We start from the raw sequence: 20,591 nt of genomic DNA, 5'->3' as shown, positions 1-20,591 counted from the left end.
TTAGTAATAATCGTTTTCTTTGTTAGATTAAGGTATATGTTCAAGTTCTGTTGCCGACAATTCATTTTGGTGAGCGGTATATATATAAAAACCAAAAGAAGGATAAGACTTCCTCTCTAAGTCCTAAAAAACGTTTGTGGTATGTCATGGCTCAAGATAGGGTAGTCTCCCCTTCCCTCTAAACTTTTGATTACCAAAAAAAAAAAAATACCATCTTATCATCTTGTCCTCTCTTGTTTTTTGTTTTTTGAAATAAAGCACCTCTCAATATCATCTTATCCTCCTATGTAAGTTTTGGGACAAAAGCATACAAAATTTAAAGCCCTTTCAACCCATTGACCTGAAGAAATCCCATCAATATCCAAATTATCATGTTGATAACTTGTTATTTGTTTCCAGTCGATCAAGACTTAAGGCCCATAAACCAAAGCTTCGGTTGAAGAAATCTCAATCTCATTGATCTTGCTACGTACGTATGCTTAGGTTTAGTTTCGTATTTATAAATTGGAACCAACCAACCTAATCGAACGTGATTGCAAAGCCATCCATGGAGGCATATTAATCCCCTTGCCTAAGCAAAACCTCAAACAACCGCATTGAACTCTATCTGCAAGCCATCAAACAAATTATTTCTAACGGTGTATAAATTGCATTTGCAAGGCACTACACCACAAAGTAAATTTTTGAGATTTGAAAAACGTCACGGAAAACATTTAATAACGTTTCGCATAAAGACATAGTCGTGGAAATCAAGGACAACACTTAGCTATTTCACACGAGTGTCCAGACTCACAGCACAAACCAATATCTATATATCCTTGCTCGATCGACAACGAAAAGGAAATATGTCTTTAAATCTTTATCCTTAAATTGTTCTTCTTTTTTGGTACATGGGTTTAGTACATGAGTTGGAATATTATTAGAAACAAAATGGTGCAACAGCTAGCCATCAATGCAAGTACATAGGATGATTAAGGGGAATGTGAGGAGAAAAAGGACTGGTGTAATGCCCTTGATCTCTCTGAGGGTCTGAGCCCTCATCATAGCCAGCTGGTCGGCTCAAAAAATACACCAAAAGATGCAGGAGTGCAATGCTTTCATGATTTACAGGGAATACATATGATGCATGTTGTCCCACCTACATAATACTAAAACACAACAAAACTTTATCATCACTTTTATTATATCCATATTCCTTTTCCTATTATGAAATAAAGTTGAGGTTACACCGTAAAATCAAAAAGCAATTTTAAAGAGCAATTCAATTCTTTATAAACACAAGCAAAGTTTGATAAACTTTCGATTTGACACATTTCTTCACATCCTCACATACTCCTCACGTGTGAAGGGCTTTTAAGTCTAACACATAAACAAAACAAATTGCGTGACGCAAAGCACGTGTGACTGTTGAGCTTTACACGCGGGCCAAGCTACTATGATACCATGAAAAAAAGTTAAGATTACACTATAAAACCAATTGACAATATGAGAAGTAGTTAATTCTTCATAAAAACATGCAAAGTTTACTAAATTTTTAGCGGAAGACAGTTTCTTCACATCCTCACAATTATCAGCTACATGCATATTTATTTATGTATTAAACCCAACCTTCTAATTAGTTATAACAAGAAGCATTTACAACCTCACAAGGAACTATGAACCACCCACTGGCAAGTTTAACAAATTGGTGTCTTCAAAGAAAAGGCTTGACTTTTTCATCGTTTATATAATATATATATATATATATATATGAAAATATAACATATACCACTTGGTTCATAGATTTGTTCTGAAATTCATAACTGCATGCATTTCTGGGTGGAAGCGGCTGGTGTTGGCTTTCCATGGGGGACCGCCTATGATCCATATATTTGCCACCAAAGACTCCTTTTTACACTCTGGCCAATCAAAAACTATAATCATAATTAATTATGGTCATGATAATGATGACGATGAGGATGAGTGCTTAGCCTTGTAATGTGACATGGCAATATATATATATATTCCTTCTCTATGTAGCATATATCGCTAAAGAGTCGTTGTAATTATTCATTGGAACCAAAAAAAGTCTTTGTAATTATATAAAGGCATCAAGCTAGTGGGAAGTGGCTATCTTTTTATGCATTTTCCGGGTCATTGCTAAAAGACGAAAGGAACTTACCTACACTTGTATGTGATGTCACAACGACTTTAAGTTAGTCAAATATGGTTATGTAGGAAAATTTAAACACAACATAATACCTGTAATTGAGGGATTACGGTTTAGGGGTTTCTTGACTTTGTAAAATTTCTTTGGACTCTGCCCAAATTGGGAAACGGAAAGAGCAAAGATTAATTAGATGCGAAAATCATGAGTACAGTAGAGGTTGATTAGATTGTATGATCCAAAGTTGTTAAAAAGTCTATTTCTAAAACTTGTGAACTACTTTCACTTTTCCTAAACTAACTTAATAAAAAACTGCATCTATGTGGACGAGGTTTCTGTTTATAAAGTATGTTTTGGTCTCTTTTTATCGCCTACTAATATGCTTGCTTATATGATACTTTTGCTTCAATTGAGGACCAACTTTCTTTTTCGTAAGAGAAAAAAAAACCCCCCATGTATGATGTAGTGTAATGTTTTCATTATATAACAATATAATTTAGTATATAGGACAACTTACATGGCACGAGTACATTATCACTTGATGTCTTATATCAATATAACAATTAATACATTGCACAAAAACTCACACTCATATTTATTTCATTGACATACGACGCCATCATGGTATAAGACGTCACTATGTCACATTACGAAATAGATATATGCTTTTATCGATGATGGAAGAGATTATCCGACTATTTTCTCGTCGTGCCACGTGCCACATGCCACATGCTCTCCATCTTGTGTGCATAAACCCGCGCAATGCCGTTGCAAAAAGGGATGGAGAACCTACAAAGGCATTCATGGGAAGTATCACCTTAGCTGGCCACCTCTCAACATGTGATCGCGATCAATTTCTGTTTTTCACCCATATGGCATGATGACCATGTGGCTATTATGACATATAATCTTTCTGAAATTGGTAATTGCAATTATAATCCAACTATTGACAACCTTTTATTATAACTAATGAGTCCGCATTTGCTCACTTTCCTAACCCAAGGTAATTGTTACATCCCTTCCAGAATACGTGGCGCAAATCCATAAGAAAAGTAACGATTATCTTGGATTAGGGGGTGAGAAAAACGGACTGTACAATTAATAATAATTAGTACCACTATGGGATGATCTAGTGGTTGGATACGAATTTTATATCCGTATTTTAAACAACACGTACTGAATTCGATTCTTAGTGTTGGTGAATCATATGATGGTGCCAAGGGAGACTGACATGTTTCTGTGAGTCTTCTCAACCCTCGGAATGATGGTCTGCAATGATGAAACCACCAACAGGTCCATTTTTTTATTTAAAAAAAATTAATAATGATTAGCAACTCTCTGGTGCCTTTTAATTGGATTGCTTTTGGAATAATACTTTTACTATTAACTTGGAATTCTATGTTTTGATGAATCTCACTAATTATGTTAATTTCTTTTTATTTTTAAAGAAGTACTCAAATTTAGAAGGATTTTCATACATTAGATTCCCGCCGAGCGGTCGCGAGTAGGACCGGTCAAGAAGCTCTAAGTGGGGCCTCAACTTTATCCACAGCTGGAGGTTCGGCACCGAAGCTACGATTTGAATTTTTTCGAACGTTGAAGCCATCGATCTGCAATGCGGATGCATGCCCCATGCTTCCCATCATGTCCCATTTGTTTGTTTGCTTCCATTGGTTGTTAGGCAGAATACTTGTTTTTTTTTCAAATCATGTGCGCATAACATTTTCTGGCCAAAACGCATACTATTACTCTTACCTTGCTCGAATAGTTTGTTCTCTTCCTAGTCACATCACATAACATTTTCTGGCCAAAACGCATACTATTACTCTTACCTTGCTCGAATAGTTTGTTCTCTTCCTAGTCACATTGTCACAAAATCTTGCCAGAGATTCGTAATAAATAAAGCGAAACCCTACGTATGAGAGGTCAAGTAATTGAATGCCATTTCATCATATATATATACACACACACACACACATATATATATATATATATATATTTGAGAGGTTGTGTCAAGTAATGATTGTAATCAAGAACGTGAGGAGTTGTCTTGTATTTAAAAACAAACTTTTTCAAAAGCTTATAAAGAGTTGAGTTATTCCTCCATTGTTATGGTATTTAAACTCGTAAAATTGATCACATTGCGTGCATGACATATTAGAGTATGTATCAGTAATGTGATCAACTTTGTGTGTCTAAATAGCATTACACATGACTTTTAGAGTGAAACCTTAATTTTGTTAATGATATTATAGCACATTTGCCCATGTTATCATATAGTATCACAGAAAGAAAGTTTTTATGCTTTAATACAAGAGTACTTATAGGAACCCAACTACCAATCATAGTGTCAATAATACAACGTTATATTTAACTTTTCTTCCACGTACATAACGTTGTGTGATTGACACGAGATGCCATATAGATGGTGTACCATTGCCATTTAAGTTGATCTCTTAGCATATTAGGGTTCGTTCCAATATTTTGACCTAAACAGTTCCAAGCTAATTAGTGGTTAATCCCATGATCACATGACCTAATTAGAGATCAAGGCAATAGTCTCTAGATACTTGGGGTACGTACGGTTATTGAATAGTGGTTAATCCCATGATCACACGACCTAATAAGATAACTCAAAGGTCCGTCGGTTACTATTGTTTTTTTAGAAGTTTAATGGGAGGAGAGGGTACCCCACCTCCAAGTCAACATACCATAAGTTTCTTTGAGAACTTACAAAGGGATCTTAGCTCTTTCTTAGTTTTTACAGATCGCCTACCAAAAGAGATTATCGGCATCAAAACTCAAACCTATATGCCTCAATTTAGCAAAAAGAAGAATCCTTACGCCTTACTAACTCAACCTACCCCCGTTAGCGGTTGGTTACTACTGTTTTCAGCAACCGTTTCTGCTACCTGATAGAAACACACGACCAACCAGTTAGTCGCCCACTACCCTTCATTACATATAGTATCTTGGATGTATTGGATGATTGGATAATTGGATAATGTCGATTTCTTTCATCTTGCTTTCAAAGTTTTCACTTGCCCAAGTTTGTGTCAAGGTCTTCTAACTTTCCACATGTTTCCGTTGATTTGAAACAACTTAACCACAATCCCATATATGATATTTGAATTTCAAACTCTTAAACAAATTGTATATATGGCTTCAGAGCTAGAGGTTTGTCAAATGGATTGAAAACGACAAATATATATATACACTGACATGCACTAGAAAATTTTAAAATTCGCTCCCTCCTAGTTTCGTCAGAAAGGTGGTTGAACATTTGAATCAAGAAAAATAGTCAAGCTGGTAGCTAGAAACTAGTTGAATAACAAATTGTGACCAAAAGTGTGACTCTAGTGCGGTTCGAATTCCCTTCTTCCCCCAACAATGTGTAACTTACCAACGTTATCGTTTATAAAAAAAATATAACGAAATGGACAAACATACCGACTTCTGATAATATTTGAATGACATATATATAGCTTTTAATATTTTTTGAATCCATAAATGGAGGAGTTTTGTCGTTTAATTAAGGCAATAGTGGCACAAACAAACACTAGCCATCATTATCAAATTAGCAAACACGACTTTGATTAAAAAAAAAAAAAAACACGCGTGATGATCAAGGATTAAAAGAGATTTTGGATTTGAAGCATATAGTGCATGGTAGGTTTCATGAATCTTAATTAGTTTTAAAACCTTAAACTAATTTGGACCGCCATTCACTGTCCAAATCGTCGGGCAAAGATTTTCATACCTACAATCATACCTCGAACACAAAAATGGTTATTGTGACAAATGAATTGTGTTCCATACACGCAAAATAGTTTATCAAAATTTCACGTATTAATATTATTATTAAATTACTTATGTCATAATAAGTTATTGATTTATTAATATTATTCATTGTTTTCCAACTATTCACAAATATAGCGTTGTAACCGACACCCCCGGTGGATATTTATTGTGTTTCTCATCTTAAATAGTTTTTCATATAAAGGATTAACTTAAAATGACAGAATATATGTCATCTAATATATTGAACTCGTATAAGAATCACACTTCTACAGTATATAAGAAAATATGACTCATATAGTTATTGAACCACACTAATGTAGTCGTGGTATGAAAATGTATCAAATTCAAGCTGCATGATTCTTATATAAAGTTTCATATTCACTCAAACTAATGTGGAAGACCTAAGAATTGTTGGCGGAAGATATTGCCATTTTTTAATAGTTGGGACCTGAGAGTCAGAGTCCATGTATAACATCAATATTAATTATTTTTTTTCAAAAGAAAAGAGGGTAGTTTGGTAATTTGGGATAAACACGGGAAGGCTCGCAGACAGGTTTGGGAGGGGGAGAGTAGGCTCGGAGAAAAAGGGGAGTCAGAGAGAGAGAGAGAGAGAGAGAGAAATGAAAAGAGAGAGAAAAGCAAAAGTTCTCACCAACTGTTGAAGAGAAAGAGAAAGTCTAAATTGGAAAACAAAGAAACCTTTACATCAATTCAAACACCACCTCAAAACAACGGCACAGATACTCTCTCTCTCTCTCTCTCTCTCTCTCTCTCTCTCTCTCTCTCCTGGCGCCAACACAGAAGCATAGCTGAAATTGCATTGATTTCGTGTGGATTCTTTTTGAGAAGTTGAGAGGGATTTGATTGATTGATGGCTGCATTGTGAGAGTGTTTGGTTTCGAGTTTCGGGTCGGAGTGATAAATTGTTAGTGGTTGCTTGGTTAGTGGTGGAGAAGCAAGCAAGAAAGAAGGAGCAAAAAATGGCGGTGGCAGGAGGGGGAACGGCATTGTCGTTTTCGGTTGCGTCCGTGGTGGAGGACGTGCTTCAACAGCACGGCACTCGCCTCGGCGATCTTAAGTTGGAGTCTCGAAAAGCTGAGGAAGCAGGTACTCAATTCTTTTTTTTTTTTTTTTTTTCCATCCAAAATCTCTCGATTGTATTCAAGATTGAATTTTTTCTCAGCAACCAAACAGAAAGTAGCTATCTTTCCTTTGTTTTGTTTAACTTTACCAATTGATACTTCAAAAACATTTTAATCTACTTTAATTATTAAGTTTGAAATAATTGAATACTTGAAAATTGGGTTTCGTTTCATTCTTTGAGCTCATTGAGCTAACCTTTGTTCTGTAGCATCGAGGAGAAATGAGGCGGCCGGGTGGCTTCGAAAGATGATCGGCGTTGTTGCGGCTAAAGATATGCCGGCAGAGCCTTCGGAGGAAGAGTTCAGGCTTGCATTGAGAAGTGGGATTATCCTCTGCAATGCTATCAATAAAGTTCAAGCTGGAGTTGTGCCCAAGGTGACCCTGATCCTATAATCCTATCCTAATTTCCGGCTTTCTTTTCGATTTCAATTTCAATTTGTAAATATTGGGCAGTTGTTTACATTGTTTAATTTTCTCAGGTGGTAGAAAGTCCATGTGATTCAGCATTGATTCCCGATGGGGCGGCTTTGTCTGCATTTCAGTACTTCGAGAATGTGAGGAACTTCCTTGTTGCTATTCAGGGGATGGGACTTCCCACGTTTGAGGCATCTGATTTGGAACAAGTACGTATTTTTACACAAAAGGGTATTCTTCATTTTTTGCATAGAAATTTATTTTGGATAGGTTTCTATGCGCGCTGAAATACTGGCACTTGTAACCGGCAACTATAGTTTTCAGAATTAGATTTTCTAAGATGAGTACTTCTTTAACATCTATACATTTTATTTTCTTATCCTTCAGGGAGGGAAATCTGCAAGGGTTGTGAATACGGTTCTGGCGCTTAAATCTTACAGTGAGGGGAAACAAACCGGGGGAAATGGGCCAAATGGCTCGAAATTTGGTGCAAACATAAAACCTACTACTTCTGCCAAGCCTTTTGTAAGAAAAAATTCGGAGCCATTCACGAATTCGCTGTCAAGGACTTCCTCAATGAATGACAAATCTTTGAGTGCTCTGTCCTCTGATCTTAATTCTAACAAGATGGTTGGTAACCTAACCTTATATTATCAATTTTGTTTTGTGTATTGTTGCATTCTTGAGTAGTAACTATAAGTTCTCCTTTCTTGTTTTGCGTTATTGCAGCCTAATTCTCAGTCCTTGAGTATGCTTGTTCGCGCAGTTTTATTAGATAAGAAGCCTGAAGAAGTTCCGATGGTAAGTTTTAATGCAGTCTCTGACCTATTTCTGATTTAGTGGCGGAAACATTCTCTCATTTTGTACGACCTATATCTGCTACTTAATATTGTCTAACTGGTCTGCATTTAACCAAGCGAATTGTGTTTTTAACTTGTGAGAAAAAAGGCATTGTTTGATTTTTTGATACAACTACCTATAAAGTACTATTGATTCACTCTCGGTGATATATTGTGACATTGCTGCTGCTGCGTAATTGGATTATTTTATTCGAATGTGCAACAGTTGGTAGAGTCTGTGCTAAGCAAGCTCGTGGAGGAATTTGAGCAACGTATGTCCAGCCAATATGAATTGGTATGTTTGTTTTTCACCTTCAAAATTCTTAGCCCTCAAACATTATCAGGAAAATTTGTGGCAGGGATAACTGCTTTCACCTATTCAACATGATTAGAGTTATCTCTTTGTTTCTTTTTCATACATTCACGTACTTACAAATTAATCTTACAGACAAAACCAAGTCAAAAAGATGTGGCTGTTTCACACGGAAACAAATTTCCGATGAAATTCGCTTCTGGTGATAAAAAGGTATTGTTGTGCTTTAGTTTCTGATCAGCTAGTGAAATTCATATTTTAATGTCGAAGTCTATAACTGATTGAAACTCAAATATCTTTGCCTTTTGTGATAATAATTAGATGGAAGACAAAACACTTGTCAATAAAAATTACATATCTGACGAGGAATCAAAAAGTCGGCTCCTTAAACAGCAAATGATCTTTAATCAACAACAAAGAGATGTTCAGGTAGGTCTCAGCCGTGATCTATTATTTATTATTACATTTTGTGTTTTTGGTTAGCATACTTATGCCGTATATCAAATTTGCAGGAACTAAAGCAAACTCTTCACACTACCAAATCTGGTATTCAGTTTATGAAAATGAAGTTCCATGAGGAGTTCCACAATATTGGTATAAATTATGAAAGAAATACATTTGGTGTTTTTTGTTGACATTTATCCTTTTGAGGGTGGTGAGTAGAAATCTTTATACTCATTCAATTTTCTGCTTCCATAGGTTTGCACATTCACGGCCTAGCTCATGCAGCGAGTGGATATCACAGAGTTCTTGAAGAAAATCGAAAGCTTTACAATCAAGTCCAAGACCTCAAAGGTAATAGAATAATTGGTGGCTGCCTAATCTCTAAGTTTTGTGTCTGCCTTCATAATGCTAGTCCTCAAAATGTCTAATTAGTTGTATGGTGTGTTGATTAGGAAGTATCAGGGTTTATTGTCGAGTGAGACCCTTCTTATCTGGAGTATCAAACTGCTTAAGTACTGTGGATCATATAGAAGATGGAAATATCACTATTAACACCCCAGCAAGGCATGGGAACGGACGCAAGTCCTTCAGTTTCAACAAAGTATTCGGGCCATCTGCAACCCAAGGTTGGTAAGCTTCTCTTAAGAAGGTTTACTAAGATGGAAATAGTCTTCGGAGTTTAAATAATCTACACATTTGATTATATTTGTCACAATGTTATTTTCTACTGCATCGCAGCTGATGTTTTCTCTGACATGCACCCATTGATTCGGTCGGTCCTTGATGGTTACAATGTTTGCATATTTGCATACGGCCAAACTGGATCGGGCAAAACTTACACTATGGTAACATAAGCTGTCTATCACTGTACACATGTTATTTTATGTGAACTGTAGATTGCTTGATTGATTAACATACTATCACTAACTTTTGTTGTTTAATTGATTAGAGTGGACCCAGAGAGCTTACGGAGAAAAGCCAAGGTGTAAATTTTAGGGCATTGGGAGATTTGTTTGTTATAGCAGATCAAAGAAAGGACACTTTCTTTTATGATGTTTCTGTTCAAATGATTGAGATCTATAACGAGCAAGTACGAGATCTCCTTGTTACTGACGGGAGTAACAAAAGATATCCTTTACTAGTTTACTGCTTTTATACTTTTTTTTCTCCAATAGTTCATGAAATTTGGCTTTAGTCAAGCTACTTGTCAAACACTTGTGATAATCCAAAAACTTATGTTGTCTTTCACATATTCCAGGCTTTCCTTAACTATTCGTACATTAGAAATTCGTAATAGTTCTCAGACAGGTCTGAATGTGCCAGATGCAAATCTTGTTCCTGTGTCATCAACATCTGCTGTTATTGATCTGATGAACCTTGGACATAGGAATCGTGTTGTGGGTGCAACTGCCCTGAATGACCGTAGTAGTCGTTCTCACAGGTGAGAATCTAAACTTCTCTTTGTGTGTGTGTGTGTGTGTGAGCGGGAGGGAGAGGGAGAGGGTTGAATGGGTGTAAATACATAAGCTGCAATTCGCCAATTCTAACTTTTATCAATCTGCAGTTGCTTGACTGTTCATGTTCAAGGAAGGGATTTGACATCAGGAGCTATTCTTCGTGGCTGTATGCATCTGGTTGATCTTGCGGGAAGTGAGAGGGTGGACAAATCTGAGGTGACCGGAGATAGACTAAAAGAAGCTCAACATATTAACAAATCCCTCTCAGCTTTAGGAGATGTGATCGCTTCCCTTGCCCAAAAGAATCCACATGTTCCATATAGAAATAGTAAACTAACACAGCTGCTCCAAGATTCACTTGGTACGGTTAACTAACTCATGCCTTCTCGAGAGATTTTAGCCCAGATTGTCAAGAAACTTTTGTTAATGGTTCTCTATTTGTAATCATATTTCAGGTGGACAGGCCAAGACACTTATGTTTGTTCACATAAGCCCTGAGCCAGATGCTGTTGGTGAAACAATAAGCACGCTCAAATTTGCAGAGCGAGTAGCCACAGTTGAACTTGGTGCAGCCCAAGTAAACAAAGATAGCACAGATGTCAAAGCTCTCAAAGAACAGGTTTTTACATTCTCTGTCACACTCTGACTTGTATCGTTCCAATCTTATACTGAAATTTTCTTTGTTATCAGATTGCTGGTCTTAGGGCATCACTAGCCAGGAAGGAGGAGGAAGCTGAACGCAATCAACGCCAAGTCTGTGGCAGCTCTGATAAATCCAGGACGAAAGCTAGCGAGCTGTCACCATTTCATTCTAACCGTCAGGGTACAGACATGATGGGCGATCTGAATGGTTGCAGGACACCAATGGTAGGCAAAATCGAGGTAAGTCTAAGCTTTTGATGGTGATTCTGAAGGAAACCGTCATTTTAGTACTGTCAGTGGATGTCACGCCAAATTTTTTATGCCTCATTCTTCTGGCATGCCTTGTAGTTTCTGGCCTGAACAGTATTCAGTTCGTATGCTCGAATCATTGTGAACTTAGTGCTCTTGTTTGATGTCTTCCTTTTGTAGCTTGACGACAATTCTGCTTCGAGGACAAAAAGACAAAGCTTTGATCTTGATGAGCTACTAGGGAATTCATCACCCTGGCCCCCAGTTGATAGTCCTATCCAGAACTATGAGGAGAATGATAGAGACGTGAGCTCGGGCGAGTGGGTTGATAAGGTTATGGTGAACAAGCAAGAAGCAAGGAGGCTTGGAAATCCTTTAGGATCCTGGGGAGCAGACAATGGGAATTTATCTGATGGTTTCTACCAGAAATATCTCCAGGATTCTTCCAAGGTTTATCCAGACCAATCCTACAATATGTTCGTGGGAAGCAACAAGTTCAATGTTGCTAGCACCGATGAAATGGATGATCTTGATGCTGCCACGAGCGACTCTTCAGAGCCAGATTTTCTCTGGCAATTCAATCAGACTAAACTTACTAGCATAGGCAATGGCATTGCATCGAAAACCAAGAAACCTAACGGAAAGCCAATGAAAAGCCTAGAACCAAGGTAATTGGAACTTGGCATTCTGTTTGCATGTACATTTAGTTTAGTGAGTTTTATACAATCTGCTTGCTAAAGAAGTTACTAATGGTTTTGCAGGAAAAGTTTTAATCCTTCTCTAGGCCCTTCACGAAAATCTTTGAACGGGGTACCACATCGGGCTGCAAGGCAGCCAGTTCCAGCTGAGATGAAACGAAAAGCTGGGAGTAGAAAGTAGAGGTGTTAACTAGATACGTTGAGGGAATGATTGAGGTTTCTTCTTTTATTTTTCAATGATTTTTTTTATTTGTTACTGAGAGAGGTGTTACTACATTCTTCTTGTTTAAAAAAAAAAAAAAATCTTGTAATTTCATATAAATACAGTTCAAGTGCAGCAATAATAAATCCAGTTGCTTGTATATGTTTAAGAGTGAGTTATGTACACAAATCCTGCCATACTTTGGTGTGGATGGCAAATACTGTTTATAAATTCTATTTTTCCACTTTCTTGTAATTGATATGCTCAATTTTTAAGCGGTTGCAAGTGTTTCTATATACCAGAAGTCTTGAGTTCGTATCTCCATTTGTTAATATGCTTAGCCTTTCTTAGGTTGGCTGGTTGGCTCTAAGGCCACCTCGAAACTAAGGGGCTAGACATAGCCACGTTCAGATTTATAGCCCTGCAAAACATTATTGTTAAATGAACAGTGTCATGTCATGTTCACATACCATCTTAAGCCCCTCAATTATTTATTAGTTTTAAGTTTGTTCTTTAAATTTATTGCTTAATTTAATTAAACTACCATAATAAAATAAGGTTATCTAGACATGATTTTTGTGTATCACGTGTTGCTAAATGAATAAGCTTCCAAAATTCTTCTCTTTATATAATCTCAACCTTTCCTTTGGTTGAAGAGTGGCCATTTGAAAAAAAATAATGTAAATTTGGATTATTAGAAGAGGTAAGAGAGGTGTGTGCATGAAAAAAATATTTGAGATGAATAGAATGTAAAAAATTGAATTAAAATGAGGTACGGTGAAGAGGATGTGAGAAATGGGATAGATGTTTATAGAAAAAACTATATATTTTTTGAATTTTTTTTAAAGTCCTCCTTAAAAAAAAAAAATTTAATGATTGACTGATTGACATAAACTAGCAGTTGCCTTCTTGGCCATTGAAAATTTTCAAATCCAATCGTCAAATTTGAATCAATTTATGGAGCAGAGGAGCTGGGTCCCAAAATTTGAATTGTCAAATTTGAATTAGTTTAGGCTAGGAGAGGGGCTTCAATTGGGTCATTTTTTAGTTTTTGAACCTTTAACAACCTTAAGAGATACATGTACTCTACATTTTTAACATAAAAATATCATCTAATTATTTTATATTTAAATGAATGACACGCAACAATAAAAAAATTAGTCCAAATTTTTAATCACCAACCAAAGGGTGGTTATCCAAACAAGTTAGTGCATTATATTTTCTTAAAAATGATTTAGATGCTTCTAACAATCTACTAAGGACAAGAAAAGTTAGTTGATTAGACAAAATTTCATATCCATCACATGCAAATAAAACAATTAATCATAATTAATTAATAATCTTACAACGGTATTAGCCAACAAAATATTTTTGCAGGTCAAATCTTGTGTTCCACGGCTTACATTTATAGCAGGTAGTATATGGTCCAACAAAGCCAACTACATAAAATTTAGAAATTCGAATCTATAAATATTGAGCCAATTCAGTTCTCAACCCTCAACTCTAATCATTTTTCATATTTGCAAGGCTAATTAGTTAGCTAATTACGATGAGTTCCATAAGTTTGAGCCAGGAATTTACAAGTCCAGTTGCAGCAGACAGGTTGTTCAAGGCCTTGATCATAGACTCCCACAATCTCATCCCCAAGCTCATGCCTCAGGCCATCAAGAGCATCGAAATCATCCACGGCGATGGCGGCGCAGGAAGCATCAAGCAGATCAACTTTGCTGAGGGTAATCATAAATAAACCATGTGTCGATGACCCTAATCACAAGGATAGTGATTTTCGCACTTCTGTTTTCTCCACTTGTGCGTCCTCCTTTTGTTTATGTCCGTTGCTAAAGCAAAAGGGAAAAGGGTAGGCAGAGAAAAAGGGAGTGCATAAATCACTCTCTATTAAAATCATCATCTTCGTCACGTCAAATCTTGTGTTCGAAGACCCTAATCCTAAAAATAGTGGTTTTCACACTTATGTTTTCTCCACTGCTGCATCTTTCTTGGACATGACAATCCAACCCGTTAAACCCGATAACTGTGGATAACCGTCCGAAGATGGTGGATTTGGGGATGAAAATTTGGGTATGTTTTGGAGATTGGGGAAAACCGTGAATATTATTCAATTACGGTTTGGATATGGTTATAGAGGTCCATATCCATTCCCAAATCCACCACTATTAATAAATCATATATTATGATATAATACGTATGAATATATATGTATATTTACAAGCATTGAAATTATTTGATAATTTATTTCGTCTATAATAATATGAATATATATGTACATTCATAAGTACTGAAATTATTTGATAATTTGTTCCGTCTTTTTCTGTAGTGGTTGTTTTATTTGTTTTGTCATCCTTTTCCTTTTTTTCATGTTTGCTATCGCATTTGACTTATCATGAATACCTCCAGAAAGTATTGTATTGTTTTTTATGATTTGGATGTGGATATTCAATGACAGAATTAGTATCTATTAAATTATATTGTCAGTTAAATGAATAGTTTTTTTGCATGGACGAAAATGGATATAACTGTTAACTGATGAGGAATCTGTTACCCATGGATATGGTTATAAATAACACCCTATAGTTAACTTCGGTTATGAATATGATTAATTTTCATAGTTATGGGAATGATATGCAATTTCTGTCCCAAAATCGAACCATTGCCATCTCTATTCCTCCTTTATTTATGTCCATTGCTAAAATAAAAGGGAAGAGTGCAAGCACGAAGTGCGGAAACTTCCCATTAAATATTCATCACGTCACATTTTCCTACTTCATGTCTAATTTCAACCACGTATTTTGTGATTGATGACCCTGAGTAAAGGATTTTTCTTTTGGTCAATTGAGTAAAAGGATAGTGATTTTCACACTCTCGTTTTCTCCATCTGTACCCTCCCTTTGTTTCTCTCCATTGCTAGAGTGAAAGCGGACCAAAAGAGAGTGTGGAGGTCACTCCCAAGTAAAAATCATCATCTTTGTCGCGTCACATTTCTCTGTTTCATGTCTAATTTCGCACGTGTTTTGTGATCAACGATGTGCAGGTACGCGTTATAAGTACATGAAGAACAGAATAGACGCATTGGACGTGGAGAATTTGGTGTGCAAGTACACTCTGATTGAAGGGGATGTGCTGGCGGACAAGATTAAGTCCATTTCTTATGAGGTAAGCTTTCAAGCTTCCCCTAACGGCGGATGTACTTGTAAGATGATGAGTGAGTACCACGCCGCCGGTGACTTGGAGATCAATGAGGAAGAAATCAGGGGTGGCAAAGAAAGAGCAATGGGCATGTACAAAGTCGTTGAAGCTTACCTCTTCGAAAGTCCCGGTGCTTACGAATAGTTGCAGCAGCCTCGGCTGCATTTTCGTGTAAAGTTGTCGCGCGGGGCGGGCTTATATGTGAAAACCTCTTTCTAATTTCCGTCATTCTGTCACGGGATTATATGTGAAAAACCCTTTTTATTCTCCGTCGTTCTTCTTTTCCGGTCAACTTCACGGTGTGCATATTTCTTTTCATCCGGTTTTTGGTTTGTAGTCTTTGTTGGACATGAGAAATATATGAACTAGCAGTGAAGCTTAGAAAAGTGGATGGTTATTTTCATCTGCAACATTATCATGTGGGAAAGTAAGAAATGAAGTTCGGTAAACATCTAAATATGTGACAACGCGTGATTGGCTTGAAATACCATTACTGTACCATCTGTGCAGATAAGTTTCCCTCCAACAATGCGGACAACGACAGAACCAACTATAGCGCAGGGTGCACAAGTCCATTCATTACCAAACTTGACTTAACCAGTACATTAAACTCGAATTACTCATAATTTCAATCACATCAGTCACTTAACCCTCTCGGTGCCAGACCATGATGAGTGATTAAACTGGTATCAGTCCACATTAAGCGAAATTTACATCGTATATAAAGAAATTCAAAGAAAAACTAAAAATACAATGGAAGCAAATGACTATCTGAGTTGTACTGCACTACCAAAATTTCCTTGTACACGAAGAAACGAGGCTCTACGTGAGCCTATCAGGACGCCCCAATGATTGGGAAGATCTCGTAGCAAGGCAGAGAATGCCTGTTTGTATTCAAAGAGATGGAAGATTCGAAGATGGAGCTTTATTGGAAAATTCTCCTGTATAAACGGTATCTAATGTACAGACTGCAAGGAACCGGTGATTTTGTCTTTTCGACGTTGATCTCACAAAACTGAAGCATAATTATATAACGGAAAGAAGCAATCTGAGGAAGAGTTAAAAGCCGAGTCCCGGAGGTTTGAACACGGTTTGGGAGAAACTTCCTGTGAAAAACCGATCACATTGGAACAGAACCACGAGGTAGAAGAATTCCAAGTGAGGGCGAATGAGATATTTGAGAGACAGATGGAAGTGAAAGGCGATTTTTCGAGTCCAGAAAAGTTTCCAGCTAATGTAACATTAGTGCCAACCATATTCTCAAAGGTGATACCTTTAACAACTGGTAGTTCATCGGGATCATATTTTTCATCAGGATGCAAACCGATCTGACCAGTAGCCTCAATTGCCAAGTGAATGTTCTCCAATTCGACATTGGATATAACTATGTCTTTCATATAACCTCCTCTTCCCATAGCTGTCTTGAGTGCAATGCCGATGAATGAGTCATGTAGACGAAGCTGCTCTACACGAACATTTGATATGCCTCCAGACATCTCGCTGCCAAATGCCAGGCCGGAGCCTAAAGAAGACTGAAGGTTAACGCCACGGATGTGCACATTTTTGGTTGGTTTTCCAAAGGCAATTCCATACTCATCCCAACCGCTCTTGAGAACAATTGCGTCATGCCCCATACTAATGTTACAGTTCTCAATGCAAACATGTTCGGAAGAATCTGAGTTACACGTAACGAAATATATTTAGGCTTTGTATATGGAGATGCAGTGATAGATAAACAGCGTGAACAGAATTTTTGACGCACCTGGGACTACACCGCTAGTATATGGAGATGCAGGAGAAGCATGGAGAGTTATGTTCAGAACTTGCACATTCCTGCATTATTTCGACACATATAGTTTAACATCATATTAGTTCTTGAAATGCATCTGGTAGAGTTGAGCATACAAGAAAAGTGACATTTGACCTCATAAGCTACGAGCAGTACCTGCAGTATGTCGGATGAATGTGCCAAGCAGGGGAGTTCAAGAGGGTTAAATTCGATACAGTGACATTTTCGCATCTGGTGAATTCGACTAGATGTGGTCGGCTGTAATTCAATGCATGATAGCTGAATTGCTCCCACCAGACGAAACCCTGCCCATCAATGGTTCCATTATCACCTGGTAAAATTTATTGAATGTGGAATTAGTTACATAAGAAAGGCAGAACTCGGATATATCTCAGCACACAACCATTTTACGGATGAATATCCTCACCTGTTATCATCACATCGGTTAGATTGTCTCCGTTGATCAAGCTACGATATCTCCAACCCGGAAAGTCAATCCCTCGACCATAAGAAGGCAGGGGTTCCACAATTTCCCAGTGAGCATAATCCTGCATAAGCATTGCCAAAAATGAGCAATTTTTACAGAAGTGGGAAAGTTTTTTTTTGGTACAAGGCAGAGTTAAATTTCTGTCAGCAAAGTGATTTCCGGACACCCCTGTTTATTTCCGACCTTTAGATTGAATAAATCAAAGGAAGATCGAGACATAAATAAACAACAGTGTGCAGAAAGAGAACGATGTAGAGAAATAATTTTCACTTGTGTTATATGTGAACCTGGGATCCAAGAATGATGGCACCGGCTTCCAAAAAGAGCGTGAGGTGGCTGGTGAGGTTAAAACTCCCGGTGAGCCACCTGCCGGGTGGAACATACAGCTGAGCACCACCCTTGTCAGCAAATGACTTGACATAGAAGATAGCGTTTTGGAAGGCGACTGTGTTCAATGTTTTCCCGTCTCCAACTGCACCAAACTCCAAGAGTGACACACTGTGAGGTCTGGGATCGAAAAGCTTCTTCCCTTCGCATTCTCTGTCCTTTCCTTCTCCATCATACTCGGCACTAGTAAATGCCAGAATCAAAACCAGGGCCAGCTGAAAAATGCGAAATAAAAGAAAATTAACGTTGAAGGGAAGTTAGAGATATGCCTACAGAAATCCTAACTTGGTAGAACACCAAGAAAAACACACTAAAATCGAAACCTTAATCAACGATACAGAAAGTGCGAACGCAAAATATTGAGAGTAAAACAGACTAAAGTATACAGCATTCAATGTCCGAAGATCTCGACAATGTAGGCAAAACAAAGAAGCAATCTAATCTGAGAATCATGAATCATTAAATAAAACTAATCTTCCATTTTTTGTGGATGGCTTTCACAAATATCGTACGCAAATCCGATATACAATGTAAAAACCAACAACCATTGGATCAGAAAGATCATCTTTTGCAGATTCCCAGATGATGAAAATTCAAAACCAACATACACACACACACACACATATATATATATATATATGAATCAAACACTAGAAATCAAAATCAACGTACTTACTAGGCTCTTCATTAGTCGTTTGCTCTTCCACTTAACAGCAAATTAGCAAATTACCAAACTGAGAGAGCAGCAGAGTCTAAAAACTCTGCAAAAACCCAGTAAAAATATGAAACAAAGGGAAGAAGAAGAAGGACAAGGAAAAAGGGAACAAGTAAGAGGAGGGTTTGGGGTATGAAATGCCAATGATGTACATGAAAACAAAAAAAACCAAACAAAAACAAACGGGTGGTGAGAGAAAACGACAGCTAAAAAGGAAGGACAAAGCCAGCTGAAATTTGCAATTTGCACAACAATAAAAAGCATTTTCCACGCATCAAAGTTGGAAAGTTCAAATCTGAATAATAATGTTTTTTTTTATCTTTTACAAAATCTTCGACAATAAAAAAGTAATCTTGTTCCTTAATCAAGTTCAGAAATTAAGTTAATCTTGTTCCTTACCAAATATAGAAATTGAATTAAACCTCCACGATTCCCAACACAAATCATGTCTTTCCGACACAATCTTGGCCCCCAAAACCCTCCTGCACAAACACAAAAACACAGTCAAAATCTTTGTAACTAATTCGAGGATTTGATCGATATTGCGAGGTATCTCAAATTAATTATTTACTGTTTTAAAATTTTCAAATAACAGAAACGTGTAACAAGGATTCACAATGCATAATCGGTTCGAGATATCGTTTCAGTGACGTTTCGACTTGCCTGTTGGGTGCTGCGCACGGGGGTGGGGCGGAGGGACCGTAATGTCAGTGATGTGTCGATATTGCGAGGCTGGCGTCAGCCCAAGTTGCCAAAGCGCCAGGTTGCAACCACTCGTGCCGTCATGTGTGGGGCCGCCCTCGTCTGCTCCTCTATGAGTGATTGTCTGGCCCTTGTGCTGCTACTTATCAGAGTGCTATTTATCCCCTCACTCCTCCTCCCCCTCGTACGGTCGCACTTCGAATTCTGGGATTCACATCAAATCAAACACTTCTACTGACGAACGCGTCTTTGTTTCCTCCCAAAAGACTTACCGTTGTTACTTGTTTTGCCAAAATCTGCGCCATATGTTAGTCAACATATAATGCCTACTATTTACTTACTTTGTTACATCATCACATGCCACGTTGCCTACAAAGTATTGGTTTTCGGTTCGATTATTTTATGTTCGACTCACCTATACAATATATCAATGATGAGTTTAATACTTGGTTGTAATCGATGTTTTATATTGTCTCATGTTCGACTCACATAGCTTCAATAATTATATGTGTGTAAAATAAGTTTGATACCTAATGATAAGTATTTGGCGTATTACCGCGTTGTAAAATTATATATAAATATCCAAACCTTGTCAAAAACCATAGAAGAAGGGATTGGCATGAAATTGCCAGAGCTTATTTATCAGAAACGAAGCTGATAAGTGCTTCTGGTTCTAGAAAAAGGCCGACGACAACCATATGCTTTTGAGTATATTGACAAAAAAACCCTCGGATAAAGGAGAGAATCACTTGGAGAACCCGCGGCGGTGGCAGTGGAGGAGGGGAACAAAGAAAACCAGCTAGCAACCGCCACCTAGAATCTCAATCATTTGGCTGCTAACGGCCAGATGTATCATAAAGCAACAAGCTTTAGTATTTTCCACACTAATTTCAATTAATTAAAGCTCTTTCTCTTCTCCTCTTCTTTTTTCATGTTTTTGTGGATTTTTTTGTTTGTGA

General features: G+C 37.3%; 3 protein-coding genes across 4 annotated transcripts; 2 read left to right on the top strand and 1 right to left on the bottom strand.

The window, feature by feature from the left end:
• The first annotated feature begins 6,403 nt into the window (after window positions 1–6,403).
• Window positions 6,404–12,623, top strand: LOC103408138 (kinesin-like protein KIN-14I). The gene is made up of 19 exons (XM_008347004.4): window positions 6,404–7,054; window positions 7,299–7,465; window positions 7,570–7,713; window positions 7,892–8,134; window positions 8,234–8,305; window positions 8,570–8,638; window positions 8,792–8,869; window positions 8,978–9,085; window positions 9,169–9,250; window positions 9,356–9,451; window positions 9,553–9,726; window positions 9,839–9,945; window positions 10,050–10,228; window positions 10,380–10,541; window positions 10,665–10,918; window positions 11,013–11,176; window positions 11,248–11,439; window positions 11,629–12,116; window positions 12,210–12,623. The coding sequence occupies exons 1-19, from the start codon at window positions 6,928–6,930 to the stop codon at window positions 12,325–12,327; spliced, it is 3,024 nt and encodes a 1,007-aa protein (XP_008345226.3). The 5' UTR covers window positions 6,404–6,927; the 3' UTR covers window positions 12,328–12,623.
• A 1,085-nt stretch (window positions 12,624–13,708) lies between these two features.
• On the top strand, window positions 13,709–15,962 carry LOC103408136 (major allergen Pru ar 1-like). Its single transcript, XM_008347003.4, has 2 exons — window positions 13,709–14,081; window positions 15,398–15,962. Exons 1-2 carry the CDS (start codon window positions 13,898–13,900, stop codon window positions 15,694–15,696), a joined length of 483 nt encoding a protein of 160 aa, XP_008345225.1. The 5' UTR covers window positions 13,709–13,897; the 3' UTR covers window positions 15,697–15,962.
• Window positions 15,963–16,095: 133 nt separating this feature from the next.
• Window positions 16,096–19,855, bottom strand: LOC103408135 (probable polygalacturonase). 2 transcript variants are annotated; one of them, XM_029100442.2, is made up of 8 exons: window positions 19,594–19,855; window positions 19,330–19,412; window positions 18,892–18,976; window positions 18,116–18,430; window positions 17,769–17,889; window positions 17,498–17,672; window positions 17,315–17,385; window positions 16,096–17,227 (listed from the first exon to the last, which is right to left on the bottom strand). In XM_029100442.2, exons 3-8 carry the CDS (start codon window positions 18,901–18,903, stop codon window positions 16,560–16,562), a joined length of 1,362 nt encoding a protein of 453 aa, XP_028956275.2. In that variant the 5' UTR covers window positions 18,904–18,976; window positions 19,330–19,412; window positions 19,594–19,855; the 3' UTR covers window positions 16,096–16,559. The 2 variants fall into 2 exon arrangements, with proteins under 2 accessions (XP_028956275.2, XP_008345223.3); XM_008347001.4 differs by lacking the exon at window positions 18,892–18,976.
• Window positions 19,856–20,591: the final 736 nt, after the last annotated feature.

Source organism: Malus domestica, chromosome 03 (genome assembly GCF_042453785.1).
Source record: "Malus domestica chromosome 03, GDT2T_hap1".
Lineage (NCBI taxonomy): Eukaryota > Viridiplantae > Streptophyta > Magnoliopsida > Rosales > Rosaceae > Malus > Malus domestica.
Note: the sequence above shows the minus strand (reverse complement) of the source record. Positions and strands in the feature narration are given on the sequence as shown.

What these genes read in the sequence shown, in the direction of transcription:
- LOC103408138 (XM_008347004.4), top strand. Translation starts at nt 6,928, where the DNA reads ATGGCGGTGGCAGGAGGGGGAACGGCATTGTCGTTTTCGGTTGCGTCC. An exon ending in TCGAAAAGCTGAGGAAGCAG is followed by an intron (nt 7,055 to 7,298) that starts GTACTCAATTCT and finishes TTTGTTCTGTAG; the next exon opens with CATCGAGGAGAAATGAGGCG. An exon ending in AGGCATCTGATTTGGAACAA is followed by an intron (nt 7,714 to 7,891) that starts GTACGTATTTTT and finishes CTTATCCTTCAG; the next exon opens with GGAGGGAAATCTGCAAGGGT.
- LOC103408136 (XM_008347003.4), top strand. Translation starts at nt 13,898, where the DNA reads ATGAGTTCCATAAGTTTGAGCCAGGAATTTACAAGTCCAGTTGCAGCA. An exon ending in GCAGATCAACTTTGCTGAGG is followed by an intron (nt 14,082 to 15,397) that starts GTAATCATAAAT and finishes AACGATGTGCAG; the next exon opens with GTACGCGTTATAAGTACATG.
- LOC103408135 (XM_008347001.4), bottom strand. Translation starts at nt 19,377, where the DNA reads ATGATTTGTGTTGGGAATCGTGGAGGTTTAATTCAATTTCTATATTTG. An exon ending in ATTCATCCGACATACTGCAG is followed by an intron (nt 17,386 to 17,497) that starts GTACTGCTCGTA and finishes GAAATAATGCAG; the next exon opens with GAATGTGCAAGTTCTGAACA. An exon ending in TACTAGCGGTGTAGTCCCAG is followed by an intron (nt 17,228 to 17,314) that starts GTGCGTCAAAAA and finishes CGTGTAACTCAG; the next exon opens with ATTCTTCCGAACATGTTTGC.